We start from the raw sequence: 17,777 nt of genomic DNA, 5'->3' as shown, positions 1-17,777 counted from the left end.
GACTCCTCAATAGCCAGAGCCTGGACTGACCCCTTGCCCTACTGTCCTGTTTATTATTTATTGTAATGCCTGCACTGTATACAGTCCTGGGTAGGTAATGGTAAGGAGTGAAAGTGAGCTTTGTAGGCAAGAGAGTGGGGAGGGCGGAGGGACAGAAATGGATGGGTATGTAGTGGGAGGTGCCTCATCTCATCTTGCCTTGATGACGGATGCTGCTTTTCCTTTTGCTAAGGCAGACGTTGATGGACTTTCGATCGGTCAGGGCATGAAAGGATACGCGGCGAAGGCAGGAAATTGGGGCTGGGAGGAATAATGGATTTACCATGACGAAGCGGCAGAGCAGTTTTGATGGGCCAAATGGCGTAATTCTGCTTCTTATGGTCCAAGAGCAGCCTCTCATTCAATGAGAGCAAGAGCAATGAGCTGGTTCTGGACTTTGGAGGAGGAAACAGGAACCCATGAGGCAATCCTCATCGGGGCTCAAAGGTGGAGACGTTCAGCAACTTTAAATTCCACAGTGTTAACATTTCAGAGGATCTGTCCCGAGCCCGGGACACAAGTGCAATTACAAGAAAGCGGGAACTCTCTGTCCTCAGTAGTATGGCCCAGCACATCATAGTGGATGTGGCCCAGCACATCACAGGTAAAACTCTGCTCACGACTGAGCACATCTCTGTGGAGTGCTGTCGCAGGAAATCAGCATCCATCATCAAGGACCCCCACCACCCAGGCCATGCTCTCTTCTCAATGCTGCCATCAGGAAGAAGGTGCATGAGTCTCAGGAGCATCAACTCCAGGTTCAGGAATAGTTATTACACTCAACCAACAGTTCCTGCTTTCTTTTTACAATATTTTTATTCAGAAGAAAAAAAAAGATTTACAGAGTGCAACACATAGATACATCTCATCATAACTTGTGTACTTTCATATATTGTAATAATATTGATCAAGATGTTATAGCATAACACATAAAGGTATAGCACTCGGTAATCAAAAATTTAAAGACAGATCAAATCATAAAATAAATGTTATATATATATATATATATATATATATATAAAAAGTCAACCCCCTACCAACTACCAAAGAAAAAAGCTGATGGATGACAATGGATTAGAAAAAAAACATATTCACTTAAGAAGAGAAGATAAAAATATACATCAAAGTCTGTGCACTGTTAAACTTTATAAATTGGAAACGCTATTTAGGAAAGGTCCCAAAATATCATAAAAAGATTGTTTCGAATTTAAGACTGAGCAGCGGATCTTTTCTAAATTTAAATACGACATAATATTACGTAGCCTTTGAAGATGTGTAGGACGGGTTGACTCCTTCCATTTAAGCAAGATTGCTCTTTGTGCTAAAAGAGAGGTAAAAACTAAAACCTGTAGGTTAGGAGTATTTAAAGTTATGTCTTCATTTGCAATAATACCAAACAAGGAAGTAAGGGGATTTGGGTCAAATTGGATCCTAAAAAGTTGGGAGAAGGTATGAAATACTTCCCGCCAAATCTTTTCAATTGTAGGCCAAAACCAAAACATATGAATTAAAGAGGCATCAGCAGAGTTGCATTTATTAGAAAGTGGGGAAACATTTGGGTAAAAACTGGACAACTTCTGTTTAGAAATGTAAGCTCTATGAACCACTTTAAATTGTAGAAGAGAATGACGAGCATGTGTGTAGATGATTTATTAACCTGTTTAAGAATTTTATTCCATCTATCATCAGAAATCTGACAATTTAGGTCATCCTCCCAAGCGTTTTTTTATTTTATCTAAAAAGTCTTGTCTAGAATCAATCAACAAGTTATAGATACTGGTAATAGAACCATTAACAAAAGGTGTTAAATTTAAAAGATCTTCCAGTAAATTTTTATCAGGACCTATAGGATAAGTAGCTAATTGGAAATGTAGAAAATCTCTAATTTGAAGGTATCTGGAAAAATGTGATTTTGGGAGTGCAAATTGATTTGACAATTGGTCAAATGATGCAAGAGATCCTGAGATAAACAAGTCCCAAAGACACTTAATACCGAGTTCATCCCAATCCTTAAAGACTTTGTCAGTCATGGAAGGGATTAAAAAAAAATTAAGGAGATTGGGAGATGATAATGAAAAATTCGCTAAACCAAAAAAATTTCTAAATTGAGACCAGATCCTTCAACTTTGCTATTCCCACAACGAATGGACACAATCAACAGCTCTTCATCTCATGTTCTTGATGTTTATTTCTGGGTTATTTTTTGGTTTTATTTCTTTTGTATTTGAATTTTGTTGTCTTCTGCACATGGTTATTTTGTTTGTCTTGTTGGGGGCGATCTTTCATTCATTTTATAATGGTTCTTGAGTTTACTGAATTTACAACATAATCAAATCCCAGGATTATACATGGTGATGTGCCTATACTTTGATAATAAATTTACTTTGCACATTTTAAATTGTACATTTCAATTTGTAAATAACACTGAAACACAAGAGCGGGTTATGAGCTCAGTCTGCTGGGTAAATGATTTTGTTCTGATCTGAATAGTCGGCCCAACACTGTGACCCGTCTTTCAAGGCACACCAATTACTGGAAATATTCCTGCATCGAACTGGAAAGCCTCAAGTACTCTGTCTCTCTGCTCAAGCATGCAAACACACGTAGACATACACACACACGCGCGTTTCAGAACGTCAACAATTATACCAGTGCCCAAAAATACCAGGGTGACCTGCCTCAACAACCATCGCCCAGTGACGCTCACTACTGTAATGAAGTGCTTTGAGGGGTTGGTCATGGTCAATCAACTCCTGTCTGTGTGCAGGGATCCACTGCAATTTGTCAATCGCTACTATCGGTCAACAATTCTCACTGGCTCACAATCAGCATCAAATCACCCGGACAATAGCAATACACAAGATAGGCTGATGATTACAGCTCAGCGTTCAACACAGTCAGACCCTCAATTGTAATCAACAAGCTCCAAAACCTGGGCCTCTGTACCTCCTTCTGCCACTGGATCCTCACCAGGAGGACTTTGTGGAGTTTGTGGAGTGTCTAAGGGATGTATTTTTGGAACAGTTTGTGCTTGAGCCAACCAGGAACGAGGCTATTTTGGACTTGGTGATGTGTAATGAACAGGAATTGATAAGTGATCTTGAAGTAAAGGAGACATTAGGAAGTAGTGATCATAACATGATAAGTTTTTACCTACAATTTGAGAGGGATAAGGGCAGATCAGAGGTGTCAGTGTTGCAAATAAATAAAGGAGACTACGGAGCCATGAGGGAAGAGCTGGCCAAAGTTAAATGGGCGGATGCCCTGGCAGGAAAGACAGTGGATCAGCAGTGGCAGATATTCTTGGGGATAATACAAAAGATGCAAAAGCAGTTCATTCCAAAGAGAAGGAAGGATTCAAAGAGGTGGAAGGGGCCACGGTGGTTGAGAAAGGAAGTCATTGATTGTATAGCATTAAAGAAAAAGAAGTATGACAGGGCTAAATGAGTGGGAATGCAGATGATTGGGAAAGTTTTAAGGAACAGCAGATCTTAACTAAAAAAGCAATACGGAGAGAAAAAATCAGGTATGAGCTCAGTCTAGCCAGGAATATAAAAGGGGATAGCAAAAGCTTTTTTAGCTATGTGAAGAGAAAGAAGATAGTTAAGAACAATGTTGGCCCCTTGAAGAATGATTTGGGAGAAATTGTTATGGGAAACAGGGAAATGGCAACAGAATTCAATGCGTACTTTAGATCTGTCTTCATCAGGGAGGACACAAGCAATCTCCCAGATGTATGGATGGGCCAGGGTCATAAGTTATCAGAGGAATTGAGATAGATTGACATTAGGAAAGAAACTGTGATGAGTAGACTGGTAGGACTGAAGGCTAATAAATCCCCTGGTCCAGATGGTCTGCATCCGAGGGCTCTAAAAGAGGTGGCTCAGGAAATTGCGGATGCATTGGTAATCATTTTCCAATGTTCCTTAGATTCAGGATCAGTTCCTGAAGATTGGAGAGTGTTAATGTTATTCCACTTTTCAAGAAGGGAGGGAAGGAGAAAACGGAGAACTATCGCCCTGTTAGCCTAACGTCAGTCGTGGGGAAGATGCTTGAGTCCATTATTAAGGACAAAATAGTGGCACATCTTGATGGCAGTAATAGGATTAGGCCGAGCCAGCATGGATTTACCAAGGGCAAATCATGCTTGACTAATCTGTTGGAGTTTTTTGAGGGTGTAACAAGGATGTTAGATGAGGGTAAGCCAGTGGATGTTGTGTACCTAGATTTTCAGAAAGCATTCGATAAGGTACCACATAGGAGATTGGTGAGTAAAATCAGAGCTCATGGCATTGGGGGCAGGGTTTCAACATGGATAGAAAACTGGTTGGCAGATAGAAAGCAAAGGGTAGCAGTGAATGGGTGTTTCTCGGACTGGCTAGAGGTGACTAGTGGGGTACCACAGGGCTCTGTATTGGGACCACAGCTCTTTACGATTTATGTCAACGATTTAGATGAGGGCATTGAAAACTATATCAGCAAGTTTGCTGACGATACTAAACTGCGTGGTAGTGTGACATGAGAAGAGGACGTTAGGAGAATACAGGGAGAATTGGATAGGCTGGGTGAGTGGGCAGATACTTGGCAGATGTCATTCAATGTGAATAAATGTGAAGTTATCCACTTTGGAAGCAGGAACAAGAGGGCAGAGTATTGTCTGAACGGTGTCGAGATAGGTAAGGGAGAAATGCAAAGAGACCTAGGAGTCCTAGTTCATCAGTCAATGAAGGTGAATGAGCAAGTGCAACAGGCAGTGAAGAGGGCAAATGGAATGTTGGCCTTTATTACAAGGGGAATTGAGTACAAGAGCAAGGATGTCCTTTTGCATTTGTACAGGGCCCTGGTGAGACCACACCTGGAATATTGTGTACAGTTTTGGTCTCCAGGTTTAAGGAAGGACATTCTGGCAATTGAGGAAGTGCAGCTTTGATTCACTAGGTTGATTCCTGGGATGGTAGGGCTGTCTGCCGCAGAGAGATTGGAGAAATCGGGCTTGTACACGCTGGAATTGAAGAGATTGAGAGGGGATCTGATTGAAACATTTAAGATAAGTAAAGGATTTGATAGGATTGAGGCAGGAAATATGTTCCAGATGTTGGGAGAATCCAGTACCAGAGGGCATGGATTGAGAATAAGAGGTCAGTTATTTAAAACAGAGTTGAGGAAGAGCTTCTTCTCCCAGAGAGTTGTGGAGGTGTGGAATGCACTGCCTTGGAAGACGGTGGAGGCCAATTCTCTGGATGCTTTCAAGAAGGAGCTAGATAGATATCTGATGGATAGGGGAATCAAGGGATATGGGGACAAGGCAGGGACTGGGTATTGATAGTGAATGATCAGCCATGATCTCAGGATGGCGGTGCAGACTCGAGGGGCCGAATGGTCTACTTCTGCACCTATTGTCTATTGTCTATTGAGACCCCAGACTGTGTGAATCAGAAATAACATCTCCTCCTTGCTGACAATCAACACTGGCACACCTCAACGATGCGTGCTCAGCCCACTGCTCTACTCTCTCTGCACTCACGTCTGTGTGTCTAGGCTCATCTATAAACTTGCTGATGACACAACTATTGTTGCTGGAATTTCAGACGGTGACGAGGAGGAGTACAGGATTGAGATAGATCAGCAAGTTGAGTGGTGTCACAGCAACAACCTTGCACTCAGCATCATGAAGACAAAGGAATTGATTGTGGATTCAGGAAGGGGAAGTCGAGGGAACACACACCAGTCCTCATCGAGGGATCAGAAGTGAAAAGGGTGAGCAGTTTCCATTTCCTGCCTGTCAACATCTCTGAGGAACTATCCTGGGCCCAACATATTGATGCAGTTACAATGAAGCCACAACATCGGCTATATTTCATTCGGAGACTGAGGGGAATCGGTCTGTCACTAAAGACACTTGCAAATTTCTACAGATGTACTGTGGAGAGCATTCTAACTGGTTGCATCACTGCCTGGTGTGGAGAAGCCACTGCACAGGATCGGAAAATGCTGCAGAAAGTTGTAAACTCAGCCAGCTCCTTCATGGGCACTGGACTCCACAGCATCCAGGACACATTCAAAAGATGATGCCAGAAAAAGGTGACATCCATCATTAAGGACCCCAATCACCCAGGACATGACCTCTTCTCATTTCTACTATCAAGGAGTATGTACAGGACCCTGAAGACACACTCCCCGGTTGAGGAACAGCTTCTTCCCCACTGTCAGATTTCTGAATGGACAATGAGCCGATAAGCACTTCCTCAGGATTTTCCCTCGCTTTTTGCACTACACTTTAAATATAATTTTATACATACTTATTGTAATCCGTAGGTTTTATTATTAAATAATGCAATCTGCTGCTGACAAATTTCACCACATACGCCGCTGATATTAAACCTGATTCTGATACACAAACACACACGGCTGGGCTCAGACATACAACACTCCCTCATTCCTCCATTTGTGACACCCTGCTTGCTCCGTGGCCCCCGGTATGAAGCTCAAACTGTTGCAACACCTGCCCTTTAAATTCATGTCTGAGGCTGTGTTGTGTCTGCTCACTGTTTGAGTTCGATATTAAATGAAGAACATTGAATGGGAAGGAAGGTTTGAATACAAGAATAAAGATCTCCTCTGAAGGTATTCGGGATCCTGGTGAGAGCGTACATGGAACACTGTGCACAGGTCTGGTCTCCCTCCCGGAGTCAGCCTGTGGGATGAAGGGAATGAAGAGATTTCCCAGATTGATTTAGGAGGTGAGGTAGTGTCCTCGGAGAGATTATACTGACCGGGCCTGTCTCAAAATTAGAGAAATAAAAGGCCGTCTGACTGAGACAGACACAGTCTCGCAGTGTATTGACAGGGTAGAGGCAGGAATGATGTTTCCTTTGGCTGTGTTGAGGAACCGGTGTCACAGAATCCGAGCGCTGGTTCCACACCTTATGGGAAACTTCATTCCAGCTCTTCCGCTGTAAATATCCTGTGTGTAACGTTCTCCTTCGGGTGTAACGAACGCCGAATTTAACGTCCGGATAAACCACAGTTAATAAGAACCAGATCGCAGTAAGATTAACCATTTACTGTTCACTCTTCACATTAACATATGGTGAAAACTGTTGATAAAACAATACAAGATTGATACAGTATTTGTTCCTTCCTTAATATCACATTTCAAGTGTAAATACTTGCAAAGGTGACTATAACTACATTACACTAAGGTGCAGTATACAGGGAGAGTTTACCTGCTCCATTGACTACTTTAAATATACTTCCATGCAAACTATCCGCGACTCTTTAACTAACGAAAGCATAAACATTATCTTCCGTCGTTACTTCTAACAGGATCGGCATTAACATCTTAGTTCAATATATCGATTATCTATTAACTTACAGCGTTGCTCTCACTGTGATTTCTCATGCCTGCAAACAACTTCTGCTCAGGTGAGCCTCGTGGAAAGCCCCCACCCTCGCGCTCATTCCAAACCGGTATTTTCCCACAAGACGCGGCGAAACCGGATGTGACGTCATCGCATGCCGATATATTTTACGTGCAATGAATATACTTTAAACATTTCTAATTCTAACTAGAAAATACTATTGAATGAATTACTAAGCGAAAATATTATAAACTAAATAACTGTCGTAAAGACAGCACACTCCCCGCTTGACCTTCGTAAGGTCATAATGAGCATAGTACAAACTTAGTCTCTTAATCAGTCATTGGGTAGAAGTAGAACAGCTTCTGTAACTGGCCTTTGGTTAATTTTCACATCGCCTTGGTCGGTAGTCTTCAATTCGATCTTCCTGACATGTGCATCCCCGCTAGGGAATGTAGCAGTGATTCTGGCCGTTGGCCAGCTGTTGCGGGTGGCTTGCTTGTCCCTGAGCAAGACTCAGTCTCCAACTTGAAGATTCCTGCGGGGTTCTGTCCACTTTCGTCTCTGTTGCAACGAGGGTGGATATTCCTGTCTCCAGCGGGACCAGAACTGATTTGCCAGAGCCTGGACTTGTCTCCATTACTTTGTGTACAAATTCTTGTCTGAGAAGTCTCCTGGTGGAGGAGGTGCTCCTGCCTTCTGCGTAAGGAGCGTTGATGGCGAAAGTATAAAGGGGTTTTCTGGGTCAGAAGACACAGGTAGGAATGATTGTGCGTTTATAATGGCTGTGACCTCTGCCATTAGGGTGCACAGTACCTCGTGGGCCAATCGGGTGTGTTGCTGCATCTCAGGTTTCCTTTTCCGGGTTTTCCGTAAGGACGTGAACCGTTTGACTGCCTGCTCTTTGTTATCTGGTGAGCGCTGGCATGGTTCTCTGATAGGCAATGGGGCAACCCCATTATTTGCTTCATCTCTGAAGACCTTGGTGTCTTTGGTTTTTAAAGAAATGGTATCTTGAGCTGACTGTGCAAGTTTGTTGTCATACTTCGTTAGAGCGAAGACTGACTGGCCCAGCGACTCGTCGCTTGCCTCGCGCTTGTTAACGCCTTGTTGTGCTTCCTTGATGCACGGGACACTCGGGCAGGGTTGAAAGATTGAATGGCGGCCACTCTCTAGCACATTGGTCTTGAGTGTGTTAACCATCGGTTTGTGTACGTCACCGAGACACACCTCTCCTATCACCACCCAGCCCAGATCCAGACGTTGCGCGAATGGGGCGTCGAGTGGTCCATTGATCTGCTGCCTAACCTTGTGTACCTGGATAACATCTCTTCCTAATAGCAGGAGTATTTCCGCTTTCGGATCCAGTTCTGGGATGTGTTTGGCGATGTGGTGGAGATGCGGCTGGTGTAGCACCGCACTTGGTGTCGGGATCTCAGCGCGGTAATTCATGATTTCATTGCACTCTAAGAGCGGAGGGAGACAGATGACGACTTTACCATCCAGGGACTCGATCTGGACGCCTTCTGCCTTCCTTCCTTGGGTTTCCATGTTGCCTGAGCAAGTTTTGAGGTAGTATGGGAACCGCTCACTCTCAATGTTGAACAATTTAAAGAACTCCGGACTGACTAGTGAACGATTGCTCTGATCGTCCAGAATCACATAGGCTTTGATGGCCTTGTCTTTGGCTCCTTTAGGGTACACCTTAGTGAGGCAGACCTTGGAACAAGAACGACTTGACTGAGCTTGATCGCAGACTTCTGTACAGTTCGAGCTGACAACTGTTAACCTGGAGTGAGCCTCTCCCTCCCCGCCGTCCTGTTGTGGGGGTGAAGGAGCGCTCTCGGTTTGCGGTGACAGGTCGGGATGCATGGCCCCGACGTGATCCGTGCTATCACATTCCGGACACTTCACGGCGATCGTACATTCTCTGGCGAGGTGAGAGGTTGAGGAACAGCATCTAAAACATATTCTTTTCTCCTTGAGAAGAGCCGTCCTCTCTTCAAGGGGTTTTTCCCTAAACATTCTGCATGCTTTCAGGGGGTGAGGTTTGTTATGCAATGGATAATACTTGCCAGGGTCGTTGTTAGTTGTAAGGGCTTCGGTCTTGAGCACTGACACGGGTTTATCAATGTTGAAAACATTCGAAGAGGATCTACCTGGACCCACGAGGCTAGGGTCGTTTCGCCTCTTCGCCTCCTTGCACACAAACTCAGTGAGGTGCTCAAAGGGAGGAAATCGACCACCGTATTCTTCCTTGTACTCTGAGGCAACAGTCAGCCACTTGTCCTGCAGCCCAAATGGAAGTTTGTCCACAATTGGTCTAATCCCGGATGGAGTATCTAGGTATACTAGACCAGCTGAATAGCCATCTTCTTTGGCGCCTTGGATCTCCATGAGTAAATCTCCGAATTCTCTTAACTTAAAGTGGTCTTTGGCTGACACCTTAGGAAAGTTTTCCAGACGTCGATATAGCGCCGCTTCAATAATGTCGGGGGCCCCATATCTCTCCCAAAGTCTCTCCCACGCTTCGCTTAAGGCTAGCTCGGGTTTGTTGATGTACACTGAACGCATGCGTCTCACCTGGTCGCGTGATTCTTTCCCCAGCCATTTCGCCATAAGGTCCAACCTTTGGGTTGCACTGAGCTGGACCCCGTCGATCACGTTGGTGAATGTGGAGTGCCAAGCACCAAGCACGGTAATTTTCGGGTTTATCGTCAAACTGGTACAGTCCCGAAGTGACGAGATCCCGTCGTGCTAAATACTGCAGCGTGGGATCGGCTGCGAGCGGCATGCGGGCTGGAGAAGTACGTTGGCGCCTATATGACTGAGAACGCACGTTTCTCATGGAATTTGCCATCCTGGATTCAACCTCCGCGTCTCTTCGCATCGAACTTTGTAACTTTGGTGTCAAAGAATATCGGTTGTCAGCTCTTTCATTCTTGAATTCATCGCGGAGCCGCGAGGGTAAATTCTCTTCCTCATAGCTGGGGAAGTTATCGAATAGGTATGGAGAGGGGAGACGAGCCTGCCTGTCTGCTTGATATTGTACATAGTCGCTCGTGCGTTCCAGTCTGGTCCTTTCTAAAGCAGAACTTGTTTCGGTCAGATCACGCGACCCTTCAGCTTCTTCTATGTTCTCTGCTTCCACCATGGCAGCTTCTTCTTCTCTTTCTCGCTGCAGCACTTGCAACTCTGTCGATATTTTTGTCATTTCCAACTGGGTTTCGGCTTCTCTGGCGGCCTCTTCTCTCTGGATTACGACTTCTCTGGCAGCCTCTTCTCTTTGTCTGGCGGCCCTTTCGGCTTCTCTGGCGGCCTTTTCTTTCTGGATTTCGACTTCTCTGGTGGCCTGTTTCATTTTCAAAACTGCTTCTTGTTTGGCGTAAGGCAGTCGCACCTTGGCGGCTTCTGCTTTGGCTCTTGCCTGTGTGGACTTACTTGATGTCGTTCTACTGCCCTTGTCGCTGGGCGCCATCGACTTGATCCCGGATCGAGCTGACATTGCAGCACTTGGAACACCTGATAACGCCCGGGTGGGCTTACTTGATGTCGGTTTACTGCCCCTGTCGCTGGGCGGCGTCGACTTGATGCTGGATTGAGCTGACATCGCAGCACTTGAAACACCTGATAATGCCGCTTTTTCACTGTAACGTTCTCCTTCGGGTGTAACGAACGCCGAATTTAACGTCCGGATAAACCACAGTTAATAAGAACCAGATCGCAGTAAGATTAACCATTTACTGTTCACTCTTCACATTAACATATGGTGAAAACTGTTGATAAAACAATACAAGATTGATACAGTATTTGTTCCTTCCTTAATATCACATTTCAAGTGTAAATACTTGCAAAGGTGACTATAACTACATTACACTAAGGTGCAGTATACAGGGAGAGTTTACCTGCTCCATTGACTACTTTAAATATACCTCCATGCAAACTATCCGCGACTCTTTAACTAACGAAAGCATAAACATTATCTACCGTCGTTACTTCTAACAGGATCGGCATTAACATTTTAGTTCAATATATCGATTATCTATTAACTTACAGCGTTGCTCTCACTGTGATTTCTCATGCCTGCAAACAACTTCTGCTCAGGTGAGCCTCGTGGAAAGCCCCCACCCTCGCGCTCATTCCAAACCGGTATTTTCCCACAAGACGCGGCGAAACCGGATGTGACGTCATCGCATGCCGATATATTTTACATGCAATGAATATACTTTAAACACTTCTAATTCTAACTAGAAAATACTATTGAATGAATTACTAAGCGAAAATATTATAAACTAAATAACTGTCGTAAAGACAGCACACTGTGAGATTCTATTTCTCTAATTCTGAGACAGGAATGTGATCTGTCTCAGTCAAACCACCTCCAATTTCACTCATTTTGATACAGTTCCAGTACGATGATTTGTTGTAGGAGCCTCTCTATGGAGAGCAGGTGAGTGCAGTTGTCCTGTGTTGTTCCACAGCCCGATGGTTGAGGTGTAGTAACCGTTCCTGACCCTGGTGGGGCGAGTCCTGAGGGTCTTGTACCTTCTACCTGATTGCAGCAGTGAGAAAAGAGCCTGTCTGTGTGGTGAGCCAGATCACAGCTGCCTGTATCACCGTCCCCTCTGGCCTGCCCTATCAGGGACCAAAGGGATTGTGCAGAGTAAATGTGGTACTCTGTCGAGTATCACTGTGAACCGTCACCTCTGGCCTGCCCTATCCGGGACCAATGGGATTGTGGAGAGTAAATGTGGTACTCTGTCGAGTATCACTGTCATCCAGGCTCTCTTCCTGCCGCTTATTATTCTTGTCTGTGAATGCAGTGCGACAATCTCTGGCCCAATGTCCCCTCTTTCTACAAACCCCGTTTCTGTCCTTAGCCAAGTGTCCTCTTCATCTGCACCGTCCGCACGATCCTGACACCCGTTCTGGGTTCTTCGCCGGTACCCGAACTCCATCTCCTCACTACCGGTTCTCTGCGCATGCTCTCGCTTTTCCACAGTCCCTTTAAAGAGTCAACTGCGCTCCCTATTCATCAGAATTTATGTCACCCGGTGCCAGGTCTGACACATGGAATTGAGATTAGTTAATTTAAAGGAGTGGGCAGGCTTGGGCCTGAGACAGTGTAGAAAAGTCTGCACTGCCAGCTGGACATACTGATCTGTTCAGGGGTTTGCCGGCATTGGACTCTCACGTATCCTTAAAATGAGCTATAAAGTACGCAAGGGATTCTCCTTTTTTCTGTAGCTTTCGGATAAATTCTCAAAATCCGCATGCAGTCGGGCTGTCATTCAAATGGGTTCCCTTACCTCAGTGACCCACCGTGCCATGGCTTGTATTACATCAGCCCCTCTGGTGGCTCCCGGTCACCTTCAGGCATCTGCCTGGGAAAGGGGAACCCACTCCCTGTCTGTGTCAGAAAGGTTCCATATATACCCCTGAGGAGTGGCGGAAGTTCCTGGGCAGGGTCTGGAAAGGGGAACCCACTCCCTGTCTCTGCCCAAGAGCTTCCATATATAACCCTGAGGAGTGGCACGAGTCCCTGGGTAGGGTCTAGAAAGGGGAACCCAGTCCCTGTCCCTGTCCGAGAGGTTCAAAATATAACCCTGAGGAGAGGCACAAGTCCCCGGGCAGGGTCTGGAAAAGGGAACCCACTCCCTTTTTCAATGAATTCAGTTAAAGCCACTGGTCCGGACTGTTCTACTGCTGAATTTTTTAAATCCTTTTCTTCTATACTCACTCCTTGGCTTTGTAAAAATTTTTAAAGATGTGTTAACTGTAAGTAAATAATCACAATCTCTTTATGATGCCTCCATTTCTCCAATTCGTAAAAAAAAGTTGAAGACCCCACTGAATGTGCATCCTATCGGCCAATATCCTTGCGGAATACGGATTCTACGATTTTTTCCAAAATTTTGGCCACTACATGGGAAAATGTATTACCTCAAATTATCTCTGAAGATCAGACTGGATTTATTAAAACCTGTTATTCATCTTTTAACATTAGAAAATAAATTAATATAATTTATACTTCTTCATCTAAAATACCAGAATGTCATTTCCGTAGATGCTGAAAAAGCGTTCGATAGAGTTGAATGATTTATTTAATATATATTTAATAAATATTTATTTAAAACGTTGCAGAATTTTAATTTCAGCTTGAAATTTATATCATTGATTATATTAATGTATTATAAACCTTTGGCTTCGGTTCTTACCAGTAATCAAAGATCTTTTTATCAGTTGTCCCCTGGTACGAGGCAAGGCTGCCCTTTAAGTCCTCTATTATTTGACATTGCTTTGGAAACTTTAGCCGTTGCCATTTATGAATTACCTAATATTTTTGGTATTACCCATGGGTAAGGGACTTATAAGTTATTATTATATGCTGATGATTTGTTACTATACATATCTGACCCTGAGAGATCTATTCCTGCTATTCCATCCTTGCTTGCTCAGTTTAGTAGCTTTTCTGGCTATAAACTGAATTTTAATAAGAGTGAATTATTTCCATTAAATATGCTAGTTCCAATTTATAAACACTTACCATTTAAAGTTGTCACAGATCATTTTACTTATTTGGGTATTAAAATTACCAAGAAACATAAGGGTTTATTTAAAGTTTTTTTTTACCTTTAATTGACCAAATCAAGCAACTTGTTACCAGGTGGTCCCCATTATCTCTGTCATTGGTTGGTCGAATTAATACTAACAAGATGATAGTATTACCCAATTTTTTATATTTAATCCATGCATTACCAATTTTTATTCCTAAAACTTTTTTTGATATTATTGATTGCAAAATATCTTAGTACATGTGGCAGAATAAAATCCTACATTAAGTAAGAAATATTTACAGAAGCCTAAGATTTTACTACTGGGCAGTTAACATCTGATAGTTAATATTTTGGACACGAGAATTGGTCGTAGTACCTTACCCACAATGGGTAAATTTGGAGTGTAAATCTGTACAAGGCTTCTCATTGTTTTCTATTTTAGGATATTTTCCTCCTTTTGCTTTATCTGAACAAAATAAACAAATAACTAATCCTATAGTTAAACATACACTAAGAATAAGGTTTCAGTTTCATAAATTCTTTGGCTTGAATAATCAAGCCCTCTTATATCTAACTTTTTGTCCAGCCCTCTTTTATGGACCAAGCCTTTGTGTTATGGAAAACAAAAGGTATAACATGTTTTCGTGATCTATTTTTAGATAACAGTTTTATGTCCTTTGAACAGCTATCCAGCCTAAAACTCTTTTTTTTTTAGATACTTGCAAGTTAGAAGTTTCTTGAATGTTAGTCTTTTCTGAAATTATGTCCAATGGACATTACAGAAAAAAATCTGGCTCTGAATCCTTGCCAGAAGGGTTTAGTAGCCATCATTTATAATACGATCATGAAAATACAGCCAGGACTATGAGAAAAAATTAAGAAGGAATGGGAAAAAGAACTTCATTTTCTTATACCCACAGGGCAGTGGGAGAACATTTTACAATTAATCAATTTTTCTTCTATTTGTGCTAAACATGCCTAATACAATTTCAGGTTGTTCATAGGGCTCACATGTCCAAGGATAAACTTGCTCGATTTTATTCTTATGTTAATCCAACCAGTGACAGATGTCATTCTGAAGTTGCTTCATTGACCCACATGTTCTAGTCTTGCCCCTGTTTGGAAAATTATTGGAAAGATGTTTTTGGTATTATTTCAACAGTTCTGAATATCAAATTGCAACCGCATTCTATTTCTGCAACTTTCAGTTTACCAATGGTGGATAATAGTCATTTATTCCCCCCTCAGCCCGGCGGATGATTGCATTTTTTACATTAATGGCTAGATGATCTATCCTATTTAACTGGAAAGAAATTAATCCTCCAACTATATTTCAGTGGTTTTCTCAAACTATTTCTTGTTTGAGTTTAGGAAAAAATTCGAAGTGTTGTCTTTGACCCTTCAGTTAATTTTCAAGAAATTTGGAGACCATTTATTCAACATTTTCATATGAGCTAAATTTACTTTTCCTAAACTTTACTTTTAATATCCTTAATTATTTGGTTGGAGGTGCGGAGTTATTGACGTTACTGTGTATAATTGATATAATGCAATGGCCCATGTCGGTTAGGATTTGTTTAATTTATTTTCTCCATTTTTTGTAACATCTATGAGTTTTGGAGGTTATTATCATCTATTTGTATTTATACCTTAACCTATTAATTATGTACTCTCAAGCTCTTTGTATTCGTGTTTCATTTATGTTTGTTTAAACTCAATAAAAAGATTTAAAAAGGACTATTCTGTGGAAAGGATGGAATAGGCGCAACGGGCCGAACGGCCAGACATGCTCCTGTTCTTTATTTTCTAAAGCACGAGTTTACCTTTGCCCCTTGTTCTCCCTTGGTTTTCAGCCGTTCGGATTGCACAGGGGAGCAGTGAGAGCTCCGGAGATCCACCGGCAGCCGCTGCGGAGCAGCTCCCGTCTGCCAGCAGGAAGGGACGGGGCTGGGAGACAACTCCAGACAACAGGCCCCGATCCTCGGCGGGGAAAGGCCGGGCGCCCTCCGTGTAGCTGAAACATCTCACGGAATCTCCGCCGGTCGCTTCAGCTCTGCCTTCGAAAGGATTCACGACCCGCCGGTGGTGCAGCCGAAACCCGAGGCGCAGCTCCCGGTCTCCGGCCCACTCGGTCCCGGTCCAAACAGCGTCCCGCCCACTGACACCCCTCAGCCAATGGCAGCATCCCTCTCCGAGCAGTGATCGCTGATTGGCTGTGTGTGTGAGAACGGGCTGCTACTGGGAGCTGGAGATGTCAGTCACAGTTTGTTCACAGAATTAAAGGAAAATCCCCGAAACTCAAATTTCAAAGTAAATATTATCAGAGTACAGATAAATCACTACGTTCCACCCGGAGAAGCATTTTCCTGCAGACATACTTAGAAAAAGTGTAGAATAGTAACGATAACAGAAGCAGGCAGTGAAAGATCAGCCTGAGTGCTTAAGGTAACAAACTGTGCAAATACAGAGAAACAACGATAAATAACAAGAGCATGAAGTAACCGCAGCGGCTGCTGGTGGATCTCCGGAGCTCTCACCGCTCCCCTGTGCAATCCGACAGGCGGAAGGCCAAGGGAGAACAAGGCGCAAAGGTAAACTCGTGATTTAGGAAATAAGAAACAGGAGCAGGGGTTGCCTTTCGGCCCGTTGCGCCAGTTCGGCCTTTCACTCCGATAATGGCTGATCTTTGACCTCAGGGACACTTTCTTGCAATGTTCCCATCTTCGCTCCGCCCTTCAATATTCCTTGTGAATTTAGAAACCTTGTGGGGAAAAAATCCAAAGATTCGCTGCACTCCTCATCTGCGACCTGTCAGACGACATCGGATTCTGAGTCTGTGACCTTATTCAACACTCAGTGAAGAAAAACGCCATTCCTGCCCCACTCTGTCAATACCCTGTGAGACTGTGTCTGTCTCACTCAGACCACCTCTTATTTCTCCAATTTTGAGACAGGCCCAGTCAATGTAATCTCTCTGAGGACACTACCGCACCCCCCAAATCAATCTCTGAAACCTTCTCTTCATTCCCTTCATCCCACAGGCTGTCTCCAGGAGGGAGACCAGACCTGTGCACAGTGTTCCATGTACGCTCTCACCAGGACCCCATATACCTTCAGAGGAGATCTTTATTCTTCTATTCAAACCTTCCTTCCCATTCAATGCTCTTCATTTAATATCGAACTCAAACAGTGAACAGACACAACACAGCCTCAGCCATGAATTTAAAGGGCAGGTGTTGCAACAGTTTGAGCTTCATACTGGGGGCCCGGAGCAAGCAGGGTGTCACAAAGGGAGGAATGTGGGAGTGTTGTATGTCTGAGCCCAGCTGTGTGTGTTTGTGTGTCACAGAAGGCCCACTGATCCTCGGGCTGTTCCCAGGATGCTCTGGAAAATAGACAGCGAGTGCTGCTGGAAGATCATCAACTCGGGGAAAGACGCCCGAAACTTGTTGGCCTGCCATCACATCGAGATGTCTGGAGAGCAGCGGTTCCCAACCTGAGATCCACGGTTACTGGTATTGGTCCTTGGCATTAAAAAAAGTTTGCGAAGCCCAGTCGTACAGGAATGCTGCCTACTGACACATTCCAGACGTCAGGGACACCATTGGAACTACAGGGGTCCTCTACACTGGACAGGGAGAGGCCGGGTTGGCTGAGGAAGCCTCACAGTTATGGTAGTAGTGAACCACCCCAGGGGGCACATGGCTTCTCCTTTCATCTCAGGACTTCAACCGTCTTCCAGGGGAATGTCCTTCCGACCGCATGGATGAGGCCTATGGAGATTCAGCTGACGTTTTTGTCGCACTGGAATTTTACAAGA

The 17,777-nt window shown here is 43.8% G+C and overlaps 1 protein-coding gene across 2 annotated transcripts; it reads right to left on the bottom strand.

Annotated features, from left to right (window-relative positions):
• Window positions 1-7,846: 7,846 nt before the first annotated feature.
• On the bottom strand, window positions 7,847-16,535 carry LOC132387363 (uncharacterized). Of its 2 annotated transcripts, none has more exons than XM_059959733.1 (2): window positions 15,781-16,528; window positions 7,847-11,176 (listed from the first exon to the last, which is right to left on the bottom strand). In XM_059959733.1, exon 2 carries the CDS (start codon window positions 10,017-10,019, stop codon window positions 8,040-8,042), a length of 1,980 nt encoding a protein of 659 aa, XP_059815716.1. In that variant the 5' UTR covers window positions 10,020-11,176; window positions 15,781-16,528; the 3' UTR covers window positions 7,847-8,039. The 2 variants fall into 2 exon arrangements, 1 of the variants encoding a protein (XP_059815716.1); XR_009509869.1 differs by lacking the exon at window positions 7,847-11,176 and adding an exon at window positions 13,535-15,072 and having other exon boundaries at window positions 15,781-16,535.
• Between the last annotated feature and the right edge of the window lie 1,242 nt (window positions 16,536-17,777).

The sequence above is a fragment of the Hypanus sabinus genome, unplaced genomic scaffold (genome assembly GCF_030144855.1).
Source record: "Hypanus sabinus isolate sHypSab1 unplaced genomic scaffold, sHypSab1.hap1 scaffold_1762, whole genome shotgun sequence".
In the NCBI taxonomy this organism is placed as follows: Eukaryota; Metazoa; Chordata; class Chondrichthyes; order Myliobatiformes; family Dasyatidae; genus Hypanus; species Hypanus sabinus.
This window is presented reverse-complemented; position numbering and strand designations above follow the sequence as displayed.